The sequence below is a fragment of the Zingiber officinale genome, chromosome 11B (genome assembly GCF_018446385.1).
Source record: "Zingiber officinale cultivar Zhangliang chromosome 11B, Zo_v1.1, whole genome shotgun sequence".
Classification (NCBI taxonomy): domain Eukaryota; kingdom Viridiplantae; phylum Streptophyta; class Magnoliopsida; order Zingiberales; family Zingiberaceae; genus Zingiber; species Zingiber officinale.
The window spans coordinates 29,946,768-29,964,717 of NC_056007.1; the positions used below are offsets into that span (position 1 = coordinate 29,946,768).

A 17,950-nucleotide genomic window follows, 5' to 3' on the forward strand; every position below is an offset into this window, starting at 1 on the left:
TAAAAACATTGAAAATCCTGAAATCTTACTTAAGGGACTTAGGATAAATAATATGTATTCAATTAATCTACCGACATCCTCAAAAAGGTGTTTTCTAACACAAGAAGAGGAAACTGATTTGTGGCTCAGAAGATTGTGTCACACTCACACTAGACTCATTTCAAAAATGAGTCATAATGGTTTAGTTAAAGGTTTACCAAAACTAAAATTCATTGAAAATTCTATCTGTAATGCGTGTCAACAGGGAAAACAAACTAAGTCAACACACAAATCAACAAATCTGGAAAGAACCAGCTCCTTACTTGAGCTCCTTCACCTTGACCTATTTGATTCACATGGAGCTAAGTCACTAAGCAAGAACCAGTATTGCTTAGTAATAATCGATGACTACTCTAGATTTTCATGGGTAAAATTCCTAAAAACTAAAGATGAAACCTATGAAATATTTAGTAACTTTTGTAAATTAATAGAAAATGAAAAAGATACTAAAATTAAAAGAATAAGAAGTGATCACGGAGGGGAATTTGAAAATCATAAATTTACCCAATTCTGTAAAATAAATGGTTATCAACATGAATTTTCATGTCCTAGAACCCCTCAACAAAATGGTCTGGTGGAACATAAAAATAGAACTCTACAAGAAGCCGCAAGAACCATGTTAAATGAATATAATTTAAATCACCAATTTTGGGCAGAAGCAATAAATACTGCAAATCATATTCAAAATCGAATCTTGATCAACAAATTTCACAAGAAAACCCCTTATGAACTATATTATCATAAGATTCCTAACTTAAATTATTTAAAAGTATTTGGATGTAAAGTTCACATTTTAAATACTAAAGATTATTTAAGAAAATTCACACCCAAATCTAACAAAGGAATATTTTTAGGATATTCCTCAAACAGTCGAGCCTATAGAGTCTACAATCAAAACACCCTAAAAGTTGAAGAAACAACTAATTTAATATTTGATGAAGAATATAATCTACCAAATGAGAATGTTGATGTTGACCCAAGAAATATAGAAGATGATGAAATTCAACCAAATCTTAATATACCAGAGGAACCAGCCCCTGACCCACTTATCAGACCAACTAGGGTCAGTACCTCTCACCCATCTGATCAAATTTTGGGTGATCCAAATCTAGGGGTAAGAACTAGATCCTCCTACAGAATTCACAGTCAGATTGCCCTAATTTCTAAAATCGAACCAAAAACAATAGAAGAAGCACTACCTGACCCGAACTGGATCATAGCTATGCAGGAAGAGTTAGCCCAATTTGAGAGAAATCAAGTCTGGGAACTTGTATCTAAACCCTCAAATAAATCAATAATCGATACAAAATGGGTATTTAGAAACAAGCTAGATGATCAAGGCGAAATAATTAGAAATAAGGCTAGGCTTGTAGCTAAAGGATTCAGCCAAGTTGAAGGTTTGGACTATGATGAAACCTATGCCCCAGTAGCTAGACTAGAATCCATTAGAATGTTGTTAGCCTATGCAAACAAAGGATTTAAACTATACCAAATGGATGTCAAGTCAGCATTCTTAAATGGATTTATTAAGGAGGAAGTATATGTAAGCCAACCCCCAGGATTTGAGGACTTAGGATATCCTAATCATGTATTTAGGTTAAAAAAGGCCTTGTACGGACTTAAACAAGCCCCTAGGGCATGGTATGAACGATTGTCAAATCACTTAATATCCAAAGGTTTCAACCAAGGTCAAATAGATCCAACTCTATTTGTAAAAACTGTAGACAAAGACATCTTCATAGCTCAAATCTACGTTGATGATATAATTTTTGGATCAAATAACTCTAAATTTTTAAAAGAATTCACTAAATTAATGGAAAATGAATTCGAAATGAGCATGGTTGGTGAACTTAATTTTTTCTTAGGCTTACAAATAAAACAAACTAAAGATGGAATATATATTTATCAAACTAAATATGCAAAGGAATTAATTAAAAAATTCTGCATGGAAAATTCAAAAATAATAAATACACCCATGGCAACCAACATTAACATAGACTCTGACCCTGAAGGCAAACCAGTAGATCCAAAGTACTATAGGAGTGCCATAGGAAGCCTGCTTTACCTAACTGCAAGCCGACCCGACATATTATTTGCAGTTGGTATGTGCGCAAGATACCAATCTTGTGCAAAAGAGTCACATTTAACCTATGTTAAAAGAATACTTAGGTACATTAAAGGTACTCTAAATATAGGACTCTGGTACCCTAGAACTTGCACCTTTGACCTTCTTGGCTATTCTGACTCGGATTACGCCGGATGCAAGTTAGACAGAAAAAGCACAAGTGGTAGTTGTCAATTTCTAGGGCAATGCCTAGTAAGTTGGTCAAGTAGAAAGCAACATTGTGTGGCTTTGTCTACCACTGAAGCTGAATATATAGCCTTAGGGGAATGCACATCTCAATTGCTTTGGATGATGCACACTCTTAAAGACTATCAACTGAACTATCATAACACAAAAATCTCAATTGATAATATAAGTTCCATAAATTTAACAAAAAACCCAATTCATCACTCAAGAACTAAACATATAGAAGTGAAGCACCATTTTGTAAGGGATCATGTAGCTAAGGGTGATATTATACTCAACTATGTTGAGTCAAAATCAAATCTAGCTGACATCTTCACAAAACCCTTACCTGAACTTGAGTTCAGCTCACTTAGAAGACAAATAGGAATGTGTTGGGTAGAATAGACAATGTTTAAAAAAAAAAAAATATTGGTTATGATTTGCTTTTAAAAATTTCTAGGAAAATACTTATTTCAAAATTCCAATTTCTTAGAATTTTCAAAAATTCTGGATTTAGCTTAGGCTTTCCCCTAGATATCATGTACCCCTAGATTAAAGCCAGAGCATCTCACAATCACCTAGGTATATCTTGCTTGTGTTTTGAAAAACTTAGAAAGGCGTGAGATGCATAGGGCATTGCCTGGACTCACGAATGCTTATATCTGTGCATCAATATGAGTCTGGGCGTTAAATAGGCAATAAACATTAATCAAGTTAAGTTCTCCAGCTCTAGTCAAGTCTACCTGGATCAAATTAACTCAACTTGACTAACCATGTGAAAGCTACTGCCCTCTATGCAATCAGCAAGTAGCTAAAGGTTAGACAATTGGGAAAAGTGTGTTTTCAATTTGTTTTAAAGTTCTAATCAAATGACTTTACCTGATTATTTTAAGGCTCTGATACTTAAACTCAGTAATTTAATCTGACTCATGCTTGGACTAGAAAACAATCTACTGCTACTCCCTGTGTCCTAAAACTAAATATTTTTTATCAAAGTTTCTTCAAAATGCATATTCAAAACTTAATTACAGTTTTTCAAAACTTGTCCATGTAATTGAGTATTTAAATATTTTCAAATCTGGTCAACTTCTTATAACGTTTTAAAGTTTTCAAGTGACCTCATATTTTATAACTTCTAAGCAAATCCCTTTATTGAAAATTCAAATACTCATATTTTCAAACTTAGTTAGTTTTAAGACTATTTCAACTAGACTCAGTTAGATTGTACTCTAACCTTAGCTATTTGGCAAAATATTTTCTCGATACAAATCATTTCGACGCTAAATATATAGCTAAGTATTTTCAAATTTGGCAATCTAAGAAGAGAATTCATTGTTATCCCTCTTTGAAAATATTCCTTTAGAAAAATACAAATCCACTTTCAAACTGGTTTATTTTTGATATATGGCAAAGGGAGAGAGTAGGTAATTAAAGTTAAAAGAAAACTCAAAGTAATTAATAAAAGGAGGGCTTTTATTAAGGGGGAGTCTAATATTACCAAGTTAAAAGTTTCCAGCTTAACTGCTATTGCATTTGAAGTCTATTTACTTAAGCTTGGTTTACTTTATGCATATGTTGTTTTTTTCTTAACTTTGAATTACGTATTGCCATAATCAAAAAGGGGGAGATTGTTGGTGCGGGAAGCATCCGACGATCGAATCTAAGTTTTGATAATGGCAAAGGATTCAAAGTTAAGGTGCTTTGTTTTCTGACAGCTTTTGCTGAGTGTTTCAGGAAAGTCCTAACTGCGGTTAGGCAAGGTAAAACCCTAGGGGGTGGTAACCCTAGGTCATAGGGGGTGGTAACCCTATGCGGAAAGCCTTGGCGGTCGATGGCTTTGGGCAAAAGTCCTAGGGGTGGTAACCCTAGGTGGAAAGTCCCGTGTCGCGAACGGTGAAAGTCTGAACCGCCGAAGCGGTTGTTCACAGAAAGTCCGGAGCATCGAAAGTGCGAGCAAAAGTCGGTCGATCCGGAGGATCGTCGGCACAGTAAAATCTCCGAGAGGAGTAGGTGAGGACGCGTTCCCGTAGAGGAATAGTGGGCGTCGGGTCGACCTAGGGTTTCCGACCGAAATCAGACCCGGACAATCCGGAGACTGTCATAATTTCATATTCATACTATTATTTTGTGTTAACTTTGTGTTGCAGGTATCTTTGGATTAACATACTTGCAGGTACCAAAAACACAAAGAAGGACTCGGATGAACAGTGTCCGAGGCGCCTCCATGGAGCTTGGAGGCGCCTCGGGTGCGAGCCAGGAAAAGGCCAGCGCAGCAGACTGGAGGCGCCTTGAATGGAGATCAAGGCGCCTTGGACCGGAGGTTGAAGGCGCCTTGGATAGGCTGAAGGCGCCTTGAACCAGATAGAGTTCGACCAGGTCAGTGCTGATCCACGCGGGTGACTCGGCTCGTTCAAGGCGCCTTAATGAACAGTATAAGGCGCCTTGAACCCCCTTTATAAGGGGTCTCGACCAGCAGCTTCAAATATCTTCTTCCAAGTGACTCAAGTGCTACGTGCTGCTCCAAACGACGTTCCGAAGTGCTGCTACTTGTGCCCGACGACCAGGAGCTCCGAATCTTCATTTCATTGTCGTTGGTATAATTAATTACTGTCGTTTATTGTACTCAACTTGTAATCATTTATCGAGCTTATAGTTGTTGCCCACCGGAAGCGATCAAGGATCGCGGGCCTTCGAGTATGAGTCGCCTTAGGCTCCGAACGAAGTAAACGACCGTGTCTCTGTGTTTGTGTTTATTTACATTTTCCGCTGTTTTAATTACTCTACGAACGTTTTACGATTCCGATAATCGAACGAAATAGCCGCGAGCGCTATTCACCCCCCCCCCCTCTAGCGTGGTTTCGATCCAACAGAAACTCCCAAACCAGGAACAGAACTACGATTCCCATAAGCTGAACTTGAGGAAATACCAGTTATTGACCCAGTGACTCCATTAATATTACTACTACTAAAAGCATGATTTCCAACAACATTAATACCCCCTCTATTTGTGACACCAGAGCCATGAGGCATTTGCATGAAAAAAAATCTAGAATCAATACTATAAAACACATTCAATGGACCATATGGTGCAGTGAAGTAATGTGGAAATAAACTCATGCCAAACCTGAGATAATGCAACCAAAAGATTGTTTGATGAGAACCGTCCACTAGGAATGCTTCCTCCTGGTTGCTGAACACCACCTGATGGTACAACACCCATTGCGGCCTCTCTAGATGCAAGCGAACCAGGCACAGTTGGCAGGTTGAAGCTTCCATGAATATTATGCAATCCTTGAAGGCCACCTATTTTTTTACAAACCATAATCAAAATTCCACATACAAGCAAAATTTCACATGAATATGTTAATAAAGTTTATGTAGGAATGTCTAACCAGAAGGATGGAACCAAGGCACTGTCGCAGACTGGCCAGAAAACAATGTGGTATAGGGTCGGCCTGAGGAGTCCGCAAGATTAGATGTTGAACCATTAAGAGTTGACTGTACCAAGACACCCAGTAATTTGATCAGCAAAAGCAAGACTAGTAAAAGCACAGGGCATGGGCTAGGTGCTAACAAACTTAGTATGCTAACCAATAAGAAAGAAACAACCGCGTCAAGTTAGTATTTACATAAACTGTATTGAACATCTGCACCAAACAACAAAATCTACTCATCTCTAACAATGTGGTATAGGGTCGGCCTGAGGAGTCCGCAAGATTAGATGTTGAACCATTAAGAGTTGACTATACCAAGACACCCAGTAATTTGATCAGCAAAAGCAAGACTAGTAAAAGCACAGGGCATGGGCTAGGTGCTAACAAACTTAGTATGCTAACCAATAAGAAAGAAACAACCGCGTCAAGTTAGTATTTACATAAACTGTATTGAACATCTGCACCAAACAACAAAATCTACTCATCTCTAACAATTGAAACTCGGCTAAGAATAAGGAATTATATTATTAATACCAAGAGTAAAATTACATCAGATACAAATCCCATACATAAAATAACAGATAGGCAATTTGGGATGAATATTGAAGTCTATAACTATTTATTCTACTTCTCTCCATCATGTTAGAACATAATGGAGCATAGACATTGATGGTGCTTAGTTTGTCAAGTTGTACTCAATAAAGATTTGATTATCAATTTAGTAACCTTGTGATTTCTTAAACCATGCTCTAAAAATTTGTTTGACATCATAGATAACTTTCTTAAACATTCTAAAAAATTTCAAGTTTACAATGGAAATAACGCTCTAACAATTCACAGAACCTAAACATTCTAAAAACACTAAATCTAAGAATTTATTTGTGGTAAAGAATCTAAGCTTGTTGCACATGAAATGTAATGAATCTGGAATGCAAATGCTAAACACACTAGGAGTTGAAGTCTTATGAAAGGTCATGTGCAAGAAAAGGTGAGGAGGGCCTCCTGAGGTTTAATCTTAACAACTTAGCATCTAATATTTGGACGCTAAATTCAATGTAGGTTGATGACTTTAACTCTGAAATCTACAATATCCACAGTTTACACATGATTACAGTACACTCTTCTTCATAGCAAACAACACAGAGTAGGAATCTACTACTCTGAAGGATCAAATGAGTTGTTGCTCAAGTCCCTGTAAATGAAATCAGGTATACATAATCTCCCATTTCACCAAATGGAAAATCAAGCTAGTCTTGAAATGGCTTATTCTCACAGATTGTAGAGGGCATGCATTCCAGTCATATTTGGTATCAGACAACATGATTCTATATTCTTTAATTTGATTCCTTACTATACCTTGATGCCTCTTCTTTCTACATGTTTGTGGAGTTATACTAGCATGCGAATCCCATCAGTGTCAATGGAAGTCACTCCTGTGCTCAAAAGTGCAAAAACTGGTTATTTTTATTTTACTATTTTCCTTAATTTGATATCATCTGAACCAGATAATAATTATTTTCAACAAGAAATAAGGCTTACCGTCCATGTCCAGAATCAGATATTGCAGTGTTTCTTCCTCCTCTATCCACCTCATAATTCTGTCCAGAATCAGATATTGCATTACAATAGAATAATCAAGTTTATCTAGTACTGCATATAATACAAATAATCATTTAAGTAATCTTCATCATGAAACCTTTGTAAACATGAATTGCTTATAAGTAACATCATAATAGAAAAAGTTTGGTTGATAAGCTATCAAGCTTAAAGTATAAAGAAACCTGAACTCGCATGCACGTCTTGTATAAACAAGCATAACATAAATATTTATTTAGTACTAACATTACGCCTGATAGAAATTGATTACAGATAAGAAATTGAAATAGTTATTGCTAGTACAGACATGAAAAGCAAAGGAGAGGTGTCACTTACAATTAAAAGAAGAGGCAATAGTTATATGTATACATGGGACACGGCTATTCCTTGCATTTGAGGAGTCACGGTTGCCAAATTTAAACTAGCATATGAAGAATCATAGCCACTGAAAAGAGCATCTACTATTTAAAAGAGTATCTAATAATACAAAGTGTGTTAGAAATGTAAAGGGGATAGACATCCTGCCAATTTCGAGTGGATTGACTGAACCCAAATTTATTAGGACTATCTGTTTAATTTGAACATTTTCAGCTAGCATATTTACTAAAACACACAAGCATCTTCAGAAGTTGATAATTCTTGTTCTATGAGAAGAGATCTCCATTCAATCATATTATCTTAGATGTTGCACAGAACTAAAAGCGCAATTAAATAAACAAGAGCCTTATTTCTAAACTACAAATAACCTCTCTTTTTTTAAATAAAAATTTATTTTGCAGACTACAAAGAAAGATCAACAGCAGAACGTTGTAAGATTGGCAACTTGTAGCAGGAAGCTAAACATTGCATCGCAATAACTTCCAATTTTCAGCAGAACTAAGCTTTGGAGAACCTGATACTACAGATTAAGAGGTCTATGTCCCTTAACCGCTAACCAACATGAAACAGTCGGATGCATGAGATTTGAGAAGCCATACCTCGAATGGGTTTTATCTTCATTGCTCCCTCAGTAGTTGGTCCTTCCGTGCAGCTCACGGTAGAGGCTTCTTGAGAGTCTCAAGCACGGCGAAGACGTTAGTGCTATTGATCTTCAGCGGCCCATCGTCCCTCCTGCTTCCGCCTCCTACCATCTCTCCCAATCGATGCACCAAGACAAATCCAGCCTACACTTGCGATATCGGCCTCAAACCTAACCCAGCGCTTCGGAAAAGAGCCAAAACACACAAATCGATGCACAAAAAAAATGCGAACAAGCTAGAGACAATAAAAAGGATATGTTTACAGAGCAATAGTCTTTCCAACGGAACTCTGGTGACTGGTGAGGAGGATTTATCTTCGTTCCTTCAGAGGTCTTCGGAGTTTAAGAGGTCGAGAAGGCGGAGCACGAATGAGTGGTCGATGTAGCTCTTGGCGACCTTGGTATCGGTGTCGGACGAAACGACGTAGAGGAGAAGGAGCTCATAGACGAGCTGGAGATGAGGCCAGGCGGGGTCGAGGTAGGGGTCCTCCTCCTCCGGGTCGGTGGGCTCGACGCCGGTGTTTTCATGGGAAGCCGGAGGGAGACTGCGGAAGATATTGACGTCTACAGTACAGACGAGCTCTTCCTGTACCTGCTCGTTGAGCCGACTGGAGCGAGATTGCACAAAGTCGACGAGCTCCGACAGCGTCTGCCGCTTCACCTCCTTCTCGTGGGCCGACTTGAGCGTGTCGGAGAAGTCGAAGAGCACAGAGCAGATCTGGAGTTTGCGGAGAAAGAGCGCCTGGAGCTCGAGTACAGGCACATCGCGGAAGAGTGGGAGGGACTTGATTTGCGGGACGGCACCAGGGGCTGGGGAGGAATGCAGTTGGCGGGGGGAGCCGGGATCGGCATCTGAGGAGCGGGAGCCAAAAGAAAGCGCCTGAGGAGCGTGATCGGCGCCTGAGGATTAGGGTTTCAATTTATGGTGGGCGAGGAGAAGCCCAAAAGAAAGTGTGCTAAGAAAGTCTGCCAGAATTTTGATTCATAGACACCGGGTTTTAAAAACCATGGTTAAAATCGATGTCTATTAACGAAAAAAAGGCACTCATAGACATCGCCTAAAAACCCGATGTCTATGAGCGAAAATCTACGCTCATAGACACCAGTTTTTGGAAAAACTAGTGTAAAATACTCAAAGACATCGGTTTTTGCTTAAAACTGTTGTTGTTCCACCGATGTCTATGAGAGGTTTTCTTGTAGTGTAAATTAGACTCATTCAACACATGAATCAAATTGAGTTCAACTCAATTAGTCTAATTTGGATTACTCTTAATCCAATTTGGTTCATCATATGAACCTAATCGTCTTGGTCCATCATATGAACCTATTCTCGATCTAATTGCCCTTTGTGTGTGACCCTATAGGTTCTTATAACGTTAGCAATGCTCCTAAACCCATTTAGAAGTATAAGTAATGAGCGGTATCTAGCAACACATCATTACTACTCAAGTTACAAGAATGTTGAGATCCAACATCACCTTGTGACTACTAATTGTGACTCTCACAATATATGATAATGTCATTCTATCCTAAACATCTAAATTGATCAACTGAGGCATAAACCATGTCATCCTCTAATCAATTTATATCTCGAACTCCAAGTAGACTCACTCTAATCAAATGAGCTCAATATCTTATATTGACTCATTTGGGCATGGTCATGCACTTAGTGGTCTCACTCTATCAAGAATCATGATGTCACTCCCGTCATATAGGAGGGATAGATCTCATCTATATCACTCACATCCCTCCGCATAATTTGGTACATACCCCGTAATCGCCTTTATAGTCCACCCAGTTACGGGTGACGTTTGACGAAGCCAAAGTATGCAACTCTTTATGTAGGGAACCATGGTGACTTCAGGTCCAAGGACTGATAGTCATACTAATAGTCACATGAGAAAGTATATGACACTCATATAACGATCCATGATACTTTCTCATGGCGGGTCATTCAGTATACATTCTCCAATGCATACCCATGTGTCAACTTGATATCTCTATATCCATGACTTGTGAGATCTCACAAGTCATCGAGTTGACCTACATGGTAGTCTCATCGCATTAATATTATCCCTGAATGTTAATACTTGACTAGGAATGATTAAGAGTAGTGTTTCTCTATATCATCTCACTATCAATTCAACCAATCGATTGATATAGATAAGAACCTTCTATTCAAGGACGCTATTATACTTAGTTATTTGACATCAATACAAGTAAGTATAATAACTATAAAGAAATGTCTTTATAAGTATATAAGAATATGATATATCGAGTCCATATAATAATCATCATATGAATAATTCTAGGGCTTTAACTAATAATTTTGTGGTTGAAGTTTCCATAGTTGATTACACTTGAGATCACAGCCTCTACCACTTAAATGCATTTTAAGTGGTGGGCTTCATGATTGAAAAACTTAAAAAATCATTAGAAAGCAACACCATCAAATGCAGAATATATATATATGTTTGAAAGACTTTGACCGTTATCAAGCACATCTGATGTGAAAAGTTGATTTTTTTCAAACTTCAAGTACCATATACCAAACAAAGAGATTGATGTAGCATTTCATTTTACGTATGAAGGATTTCCTGAGCTCAAAGTTGAAAGGTTATGTATCCAATTAATATTTAAGACTTAATTTTAGAACAGTCCAGTAATGATACTATCGATGCAATGTATTATAGTTGATCGAGGCCTTAGCCAATGGGCTTCCTGAATCAATAAGTCAACTTAGCATCATGCTCCATGATTTAGAATGCACACCAATGTGTTCATAAGATCAAGACTTCTTTATAATTGTGATCATGTTGAACAGTAGGTAAACACTTGAATGCAAGATTAATAAAAGCAATAGGATAAAATTCATATTATTACAATGAACAAAACCAAAATGACAATTACAAAATTTACTTGGAACTGTGCAATCAATTCAAACATCAATAACATATGTGAAGAATGCATATTTAAAGAATACAAGTTACAGCAAGGCTCGTATTACCATCCTGATTACAGTTAATAGATCTTATTAAATTTTAAATAATAATAATAATCATCTGCATCTGGCCCATTAACATCTACAAATCGTAGTAATTTAAACCTTTTTGAGAACTAACATGTACTCAACTAGCTAATTATAAGCTCTTTGTAGTTTTTCATTGTTTGAATTAACTTCAATTAGCTCAGCTTCAATCTCTCCCAGTTTTATCTGCCATAAATGACAAAGTTCAATGCAAGAACATTTATATATCACAAGCATATGCCAACATGCAAATAGCACTTGAACAACAATGTCACCTCCAATTCATCAAAATCGATATGGATTTGTGTTGGCATTTCTGAATGCACAATTTCAGCCTTTTCCATTTTTATCTTTCATGAAATTTAGTTTGTGCGACATTTCACCACATCTTTTGATCTGCAGAGCAGTTAAGAAGATACATTTAGAGAGGATGGGAAATATTATAGTAATGAAACTATAGATATGAAAAATGGTGAACCAATAAAGCTAACTTTAAAAGAAAGAATAAGTAATTTGTAGACTAATGTCAAAATAATATAAATTTCTCCTTTAAGCACAAAAAAGTGCAATTTATTTTACTATATTTCAATTAAGTATATATATATATATATATATATATATATATATATATATATATATATATATATATATATTTGTTCGCTGGAAACACTATAAGAAAATAGGGTATTAGAAATGGATTTTTTAAATAAAAATAAAATCTATTTTAAATTTTAGTAAATTATAAATGGATTCACTAAGAATTATCAATCCATTTCACTTTAAAAAAATTAATATACATAATATACAAAAAAATAAAAACAAAAATTAAAATAAATTAGAAATAGAATTTATAAATAAATTTTTATAAACAATAATAAATATAGAATAGCAACTAAATTTGATATAAAATTTTATTTGTCTATACAACTATTTAAAATATTTAAAATAAAAAAAATAATCTGTTTATAATTTATATAATTCGGAAAGGAATTTATTAAGTAATTATAAATATATTTTATTTTAATTCATTAAAACACTAAACCCTATTCTATTCTATTTGGGTGTGTTTCTTTCTCTCAAATCACACACGACTCTAAGGTACGTGGCTCTAGATTTTTTTTTCACTCAATCTTCTTCTCCACCAAACCACATATCCACTGAATAAGCTCAAACTCAGTTAATCCTCTCTCCTTCTCTAGCCTTCTTCTCTGTTTCGTAGTGCACAATAGAAGTTGTGTCCAACCAATGTGACAATGGGCGATCACGCTGCCTAATCGCATGCGAGTCTGACCTAACTGCACGATGGCTTCCGCCTTGTCACTGCCATCTTGGTCGCTGCCATTGCTATCATAGCCTTGGAAGTGCTTGTCAATTCCCGCATGCAGCGTATTCGTGTACCCTAATCTCATGCGATGCTAGCCTAATCGTTACGTTTAGTTACATAAGTTGGCAAAAGGTGATCGTGCTCGCCCCCAACTCTCTTGTCAACATGTCCCAGGGTCAACATGGAAGAGGTAAATCACGGATGACTAATAGCCCTTAGAATAATGATTAACATATAAGAAAGATATTTATCTCGACTATGTTAAAATTCAAATTCTAAATCTTAAGTTGATGAAATCTCATGTACTCGATCGTCTACAAAGAACTAGGTTTAGTTACATAAGGATATTACTAATAATGCATTTTATATATTTTTTTGACGCTGCCCTTTAGTTACGTACGGATAAAGCATTCCAGGTTCTAGAAGATTTGAATGTGGTTCTGTCATTAATTTTATATGCTAATTGCTCCCTAGACTAACATTTCAGTAGGCATTGCTTGACCTGGATAAAACATTCCAGCTTTATATTATGTTGGTCTAGCATAAACTAATGATGCATGCGATATTCAAATGGATTGGTAGGTGGCTTGAATTTAATTGAGTTTTCAAATAATCCTTCTAAATTTGCTACATCCACAAAATGACTTCTAGAGTTTGTCAAATCGTCATTTAATCTCTACATACTAACAGTGTTGAATTTTCCCTCGTGAACATTGTAGAGATTCTTTTGTTTTTTTTTTTTTTTGCTCCTAGGACTGACCCATGTTGATTCAATTTAGCCCTCATAGCAATTGTCTTTGTTATTTAAAACTCATGCTTATTATGGTCACTATTACTATAAAAGAATTTTGGTAAGTAATCTAAAATACTGAAAGATTATCTCGATGAGATTTAATATGAATCTCATCCCATGCATGCATTGGTTTCATTATGAGAGTTATTGCCAATAAAAACAAGGGTATGATAATGAAACTGTGTGAGTGAAAAGATCTATTTGGAATGAGAGATACTCTTTGCATCATATTTATTATCAAATCATATTATGTATAAGGAAACGATTCAACTATATGGGCTTTATCTTTCATTTTATTTATGTATAATAACCATTGATTATTTATTCACCTATGCTATTATTTATAACCATTGATTACTTGTTAGATTTGGCACAGTTGAAATATTGGCACAGTTGAAATATATTTGGGATAATTTTACAGATAGGGAAATGAAAAAGGTATGGAGTGAAAATGTAAGTGAGAGATACGACATGGCATGCATTCATTTGGCTAAGAAAGTAGTATTATGCACAAGAAGATTTAGGAAGGGAAACCGGTATATTAGATATGATAGGTAGGAGACCTGATTGGATGAAAGCTATATATGAAATAACTTAGTTAAGATCAAATGTAAAATTACACTTAAGAATAAAATGATAGTGAATGATAGGTCAACTACCAACATAGACGGATATATGAACGAGTTGTACTGGGCTGTAGCCCAACCCTATTTGAGAATCATTTATACTTCCAAGCCACCTCCTTTGAGCTTTTGCTTCCTCTGATTTTGCACCCGTTTCCTTCGTCTTTGAGGTGGTAGCAGCCTCTATTTCTTCACCCTTCGCTGTTGTTTCAGATATGTCTTCTGTAACTATTTTCCTTGATCTTCGTGTAGTGAGACACAACACCGAGCAAGTTATGTTAGGATGTATACTGTAAGCCTATCTTTTGTATGAACATCTATCTTGAAATATTTTGAAATGAAAATCACTTTGGTCAAATGTCTGCATTTTATATTTATATATATGTCAATGCAGTTGTCCATTTAATTTATATTGTAGATAACATGGTGTGTGGTGTCACACAAAAGATCATGTTATCAATTCCTTATAAATTATAAATAGTAGCTCACAACCAAGATGGATTGGGACAAACCATTGGAATAGTTGTAGTGTAATTTGGTATTAGTCTGTCTTGACTATAAAATTACACTAGTACACTATGTGTGTATTGAGCAGGACCATTTGAAGTTGTTCGATTTGTATTGACTATATAAAAGAACAGAACCTCTGTTATTATAGATGTGCATCCTCTTAATCCCTATATAATAACAAGCATGTATACTTAGTATTTATTTCTTTAACTTATCAATGGGTGAGATTTATTCGTTAAATCAATAGGCCCGATGAGTTGGGAGATAGTATTATTTGTATTGTGTGTTGTTGATTATAGAAGGAATTTGTGTCCTAATTATTTAGGCTGATGATGTCCCCTTGAGGAGCTCATAAGGATTATCATGTAAACCCTGCAGGTGGACTTAGTCCGGCTTGATAATAAAATTGGTGGTACTACTCTTGGAATCAGATGTTAATTAATTGGGTTGTTAGTAACTCAATTAATTAACGGACATAAGATATCTTAAACACGGGGAGATTAACGCACTCATGATAAGAAGGAACCTATATTGTAATATAGGATGGATGCGGTAGTTCAATAATAATCCTTTACTGGTATGAGTTATTATTGATGGACTTAGATTGAGTGTTTAGGCCGAACACAGGAAGCCCAAGCCCATTAAGAGTCATAATCCAATTCCTCCTCTAGGTCCCTGTTGTAGCCTCTATATAAAGTCTCACATCCACCCATCCACAACTTGGTTTGGTTTAAGTTAACTTGGTTTGGTTTTCTCCATCCTAGAAAGGGAGATTTTTCCTTAACAGAATTTTGTTATTTTTCTTTCTTTGTAACCGACGTCAAACCTATAAAAAAGAGTAGGTGGTAAATCCTAAAACCTAATTTTTCCTAATTTTCTCTCTTCTCCTCCATGTGTCCGGCGCCCCTCCCTTTCCTCCTCACCTAGGGCCGTCGCCCCTCCCCTCCTCTTTGCTTAGGGTCGGCGCCCCTCCCCTTCTCCCTTGCTAAGAGCCGACGGCCCCTCTCCTTGCTAGGGCCGACAACCCCCTCCTTGCTAAGGTCGGCGTCCCCCCTCTTCTACTCCTTGGTGGGCGGCGGCTTGGAGAAGAGGAAGAAGAGGAAGAAAAGGAAGAAGAGAAGAAGGTGCCCCATCCTAGAGCCTCCTTTTGTAGCTGACGGTTTGGAAATCGAGAAGAGAAGGAGGGTGGTGTTGTCTTGGTAGATCATCACCCACACTTCATCCAAGAAGAGGCGAGGAATATGGTAGAAGATCAAGAGGTCTTTAGCTACGAAGAAAGGTACAACTAGTTCTTTAATTCCGCTACGTAATTAGTTAGTTTTCTTTGTATCATTTTTGGACTACCAACACAAGAGGCTAGCGATCTTGTATTTTGATCAAGGTGTGTTTTGATCATTCAAGAACTTGCTTGATTAATCAAACACATGATTGATCGAACACGCAGATTGCTAGGAAAAGTTCTGTTCTTATACAATTTTTTTTTGTACAGGGAAATTGAAATAGAACAAAATTTCAGCGCCTTCAAGTGGTATCAGAGCATATTTTCTAGTTCTATGTGATTGATTTTTGGTTAAATTATGCATTACTCATACATAAGTTTAGGCCGGATAATAGTAGGATGTGCAAGAAAGATTAACTCTGTGGTTGTAGGCGTCCTAAGTCCAACTATTATGGCTTTTGTGTTTGTGTGTGATTTAAACCCTCGGGCATGTCGAGGTTGTTGTGTGTGCATGATTGTAATAATTAAATATGGTCGGTTGCCGTATTATTATTTTTTTACATTTTGTTCAATCAAGATTACATGTAAATTTCTTCATGGAATATAGGATCGATAAATGTAAATTTTATTTCTTTTGTTGTGGCTTGTATCCTTGCTATGCGTGGTGCTATTTTGAGGACCGGAGGCATGGCGGAGAAGGAAGCAAGATAGACGCGATGGCTTGATCCATTGGTGACATATTGGAGGATAGCGATCCATTGGCGACATATTGGAGGACAACGTTGGATGAGGCCATAATAGTTGAAAATTTTATTTTTCATATTTATTGCCTTTATATGCTGTTTTATGTGCTGTGATGTGTGTGCATGTTAAAATTCCTCGATTTAAATAACTAAGTAGGAGAGGGATTATTTAAATAAATCTCACGGTCTCCATTACTGGTTTGTAAGTGATGCATTCAAACTTGCGCGTTGGTTTTAAGTGCCTTCCTCAATATCGGATGAGTTTGTTTGCGGATCACTAGATCAAATTTCCTTTATGGATGATTACAGGAAATTATTTAGGTATATGTGATCTTCTCCATCTGAAGGGGAACAATCCTAATTAATAGACTAAGTATCAAGTAATGATATATACTTAGATACATTTAATAGTATCCTCCCCACCGGAGTCACTGCTATTATTTGTGTGATCGAAGATGAAGCAACTATAAATTTTATTTGTCATAAAGTTAGGTTGACAAGATAATAAAATTAATGGGTAGACCTCCTCATACAAATGTTTGAATTAGTATACATCCACACTATCGAGGCATACGAAATTCACGGTGTTTTAAGATATTGGTGAATTTAAATTATATTATTTGAGGAATTAATATTATTTTAAATTCTAAAGTTTTGACCAAATATTTTATTTTGTGATTATCAGGATTTCAAAATGACTTTCAATTCTCTTGCTATTATTTTAAAAGAAAATAAACTTACTGGTCCAAATTATATTGATTGGAAACGAAACTTGAACATTGTCTTAACTGCTGAAGAATACAAGTTCATACTTCTTGAGGTCTGTCCTAGTGTGCCTGATAAGGATTCTAGTGAAGAGGAGATAGAGATACATAGGAAATGGGTCAAGGCAGATGAGATGGCGCGGTGCTACATTTTGTCTTCTATGTCAAATGTGCTGCAACATCAGCATCAGGCCCTACCCACTGTCTATGACATAATGCTCAATCTCAAGGAACCCTTCGGACACCAGAATCGGGCTGCCAGGCAAGAGGCCATGAGAAACTTAATGATGACCACCATGACTGAGGGGGCACCCGTAAGGGATCATATCCTCAAGATGATGGCTCATTTGAATGAGATGAAAGTCCTTGGAGCTGAAATCGATTGGGAAACCCAGGTCGATATCATTCTCCAAACGCTGCCCAAAAGTTTTGAGCAATTCCGTCTGAATTACAATATGAACAAAAGGGTTTATTCGTTGGCAGAACTTTTGACAGAACTCTAAGCGACAGAAGGGCTATTTTTTCAAAGTTCTCAAGTTCACATGGCTGAAAACGTTTCTGCCTCTAAG

General features: G+C 36.5%; 2 protein-coding genes and 1 non-coding gene across 3 annotated transcripts in view; 1 reads left to right on the plus strand and 2 right to left on the minus strand.

The window, feature by feature from the left end:
- LOC122033863 overlaps positions 1–5,629 on the minus strand; it is a 79,911-nt gene extending 74,282 nt beyond the window's left edge. Inside the window, exons 1-2 of the mRNA XM_042593019.1 lie at positions 5,454–5,629; positions 5,203–5,359 (exon numbers count right to left, since the gene is read on the minus strand). Of these exons, the coding sequence (XP_042448953.1) occupies positions 5,203–5,359; positions 5,454–5,549 (253 nt within the window). The 5' untranslated portion in view covers positions 5,550–5,629. The remainder of the gene's footprint in view (positions 1–5,202; positions 5,360–5,453) is intronic.
- Positions 5,630–5,721: 92 nt separating this feature from the next.
- Positions 5,722–5,799, plus strand: LOC122035634. The gene has a single exon (XR_006127163.1). It is a non-coding gene; the product is annotated as a small nucleolar RNA snoR35 (small nucleolar RNA).
- A 2,903-nt stretch (positions 5,800–8,702) lies between these two features.
- Positions 8,703–9,363, minus strand: LOC122033864 (serine/threonine protein phosphatase 2A 57 kDa regulatory subunit B' beta isoform-like). The gene is made up of 2 exons (XM_042593020.1): positions 9,348–9,363; positions 8,703–9,277 (listed from the first exon to the last, which is right to left on the minus strand). The coding sequence occupies exons 1-2, from the start codon at positions 9,361–9,363 to the stop codon at positions 8,703–8,705; spliced, it is 591 nt and encodes a 196-aa protein (XP_042448954.1).
- Between the last annotated feature and the right edge of the window lie 8,587 nt (positions 9,364–17,950).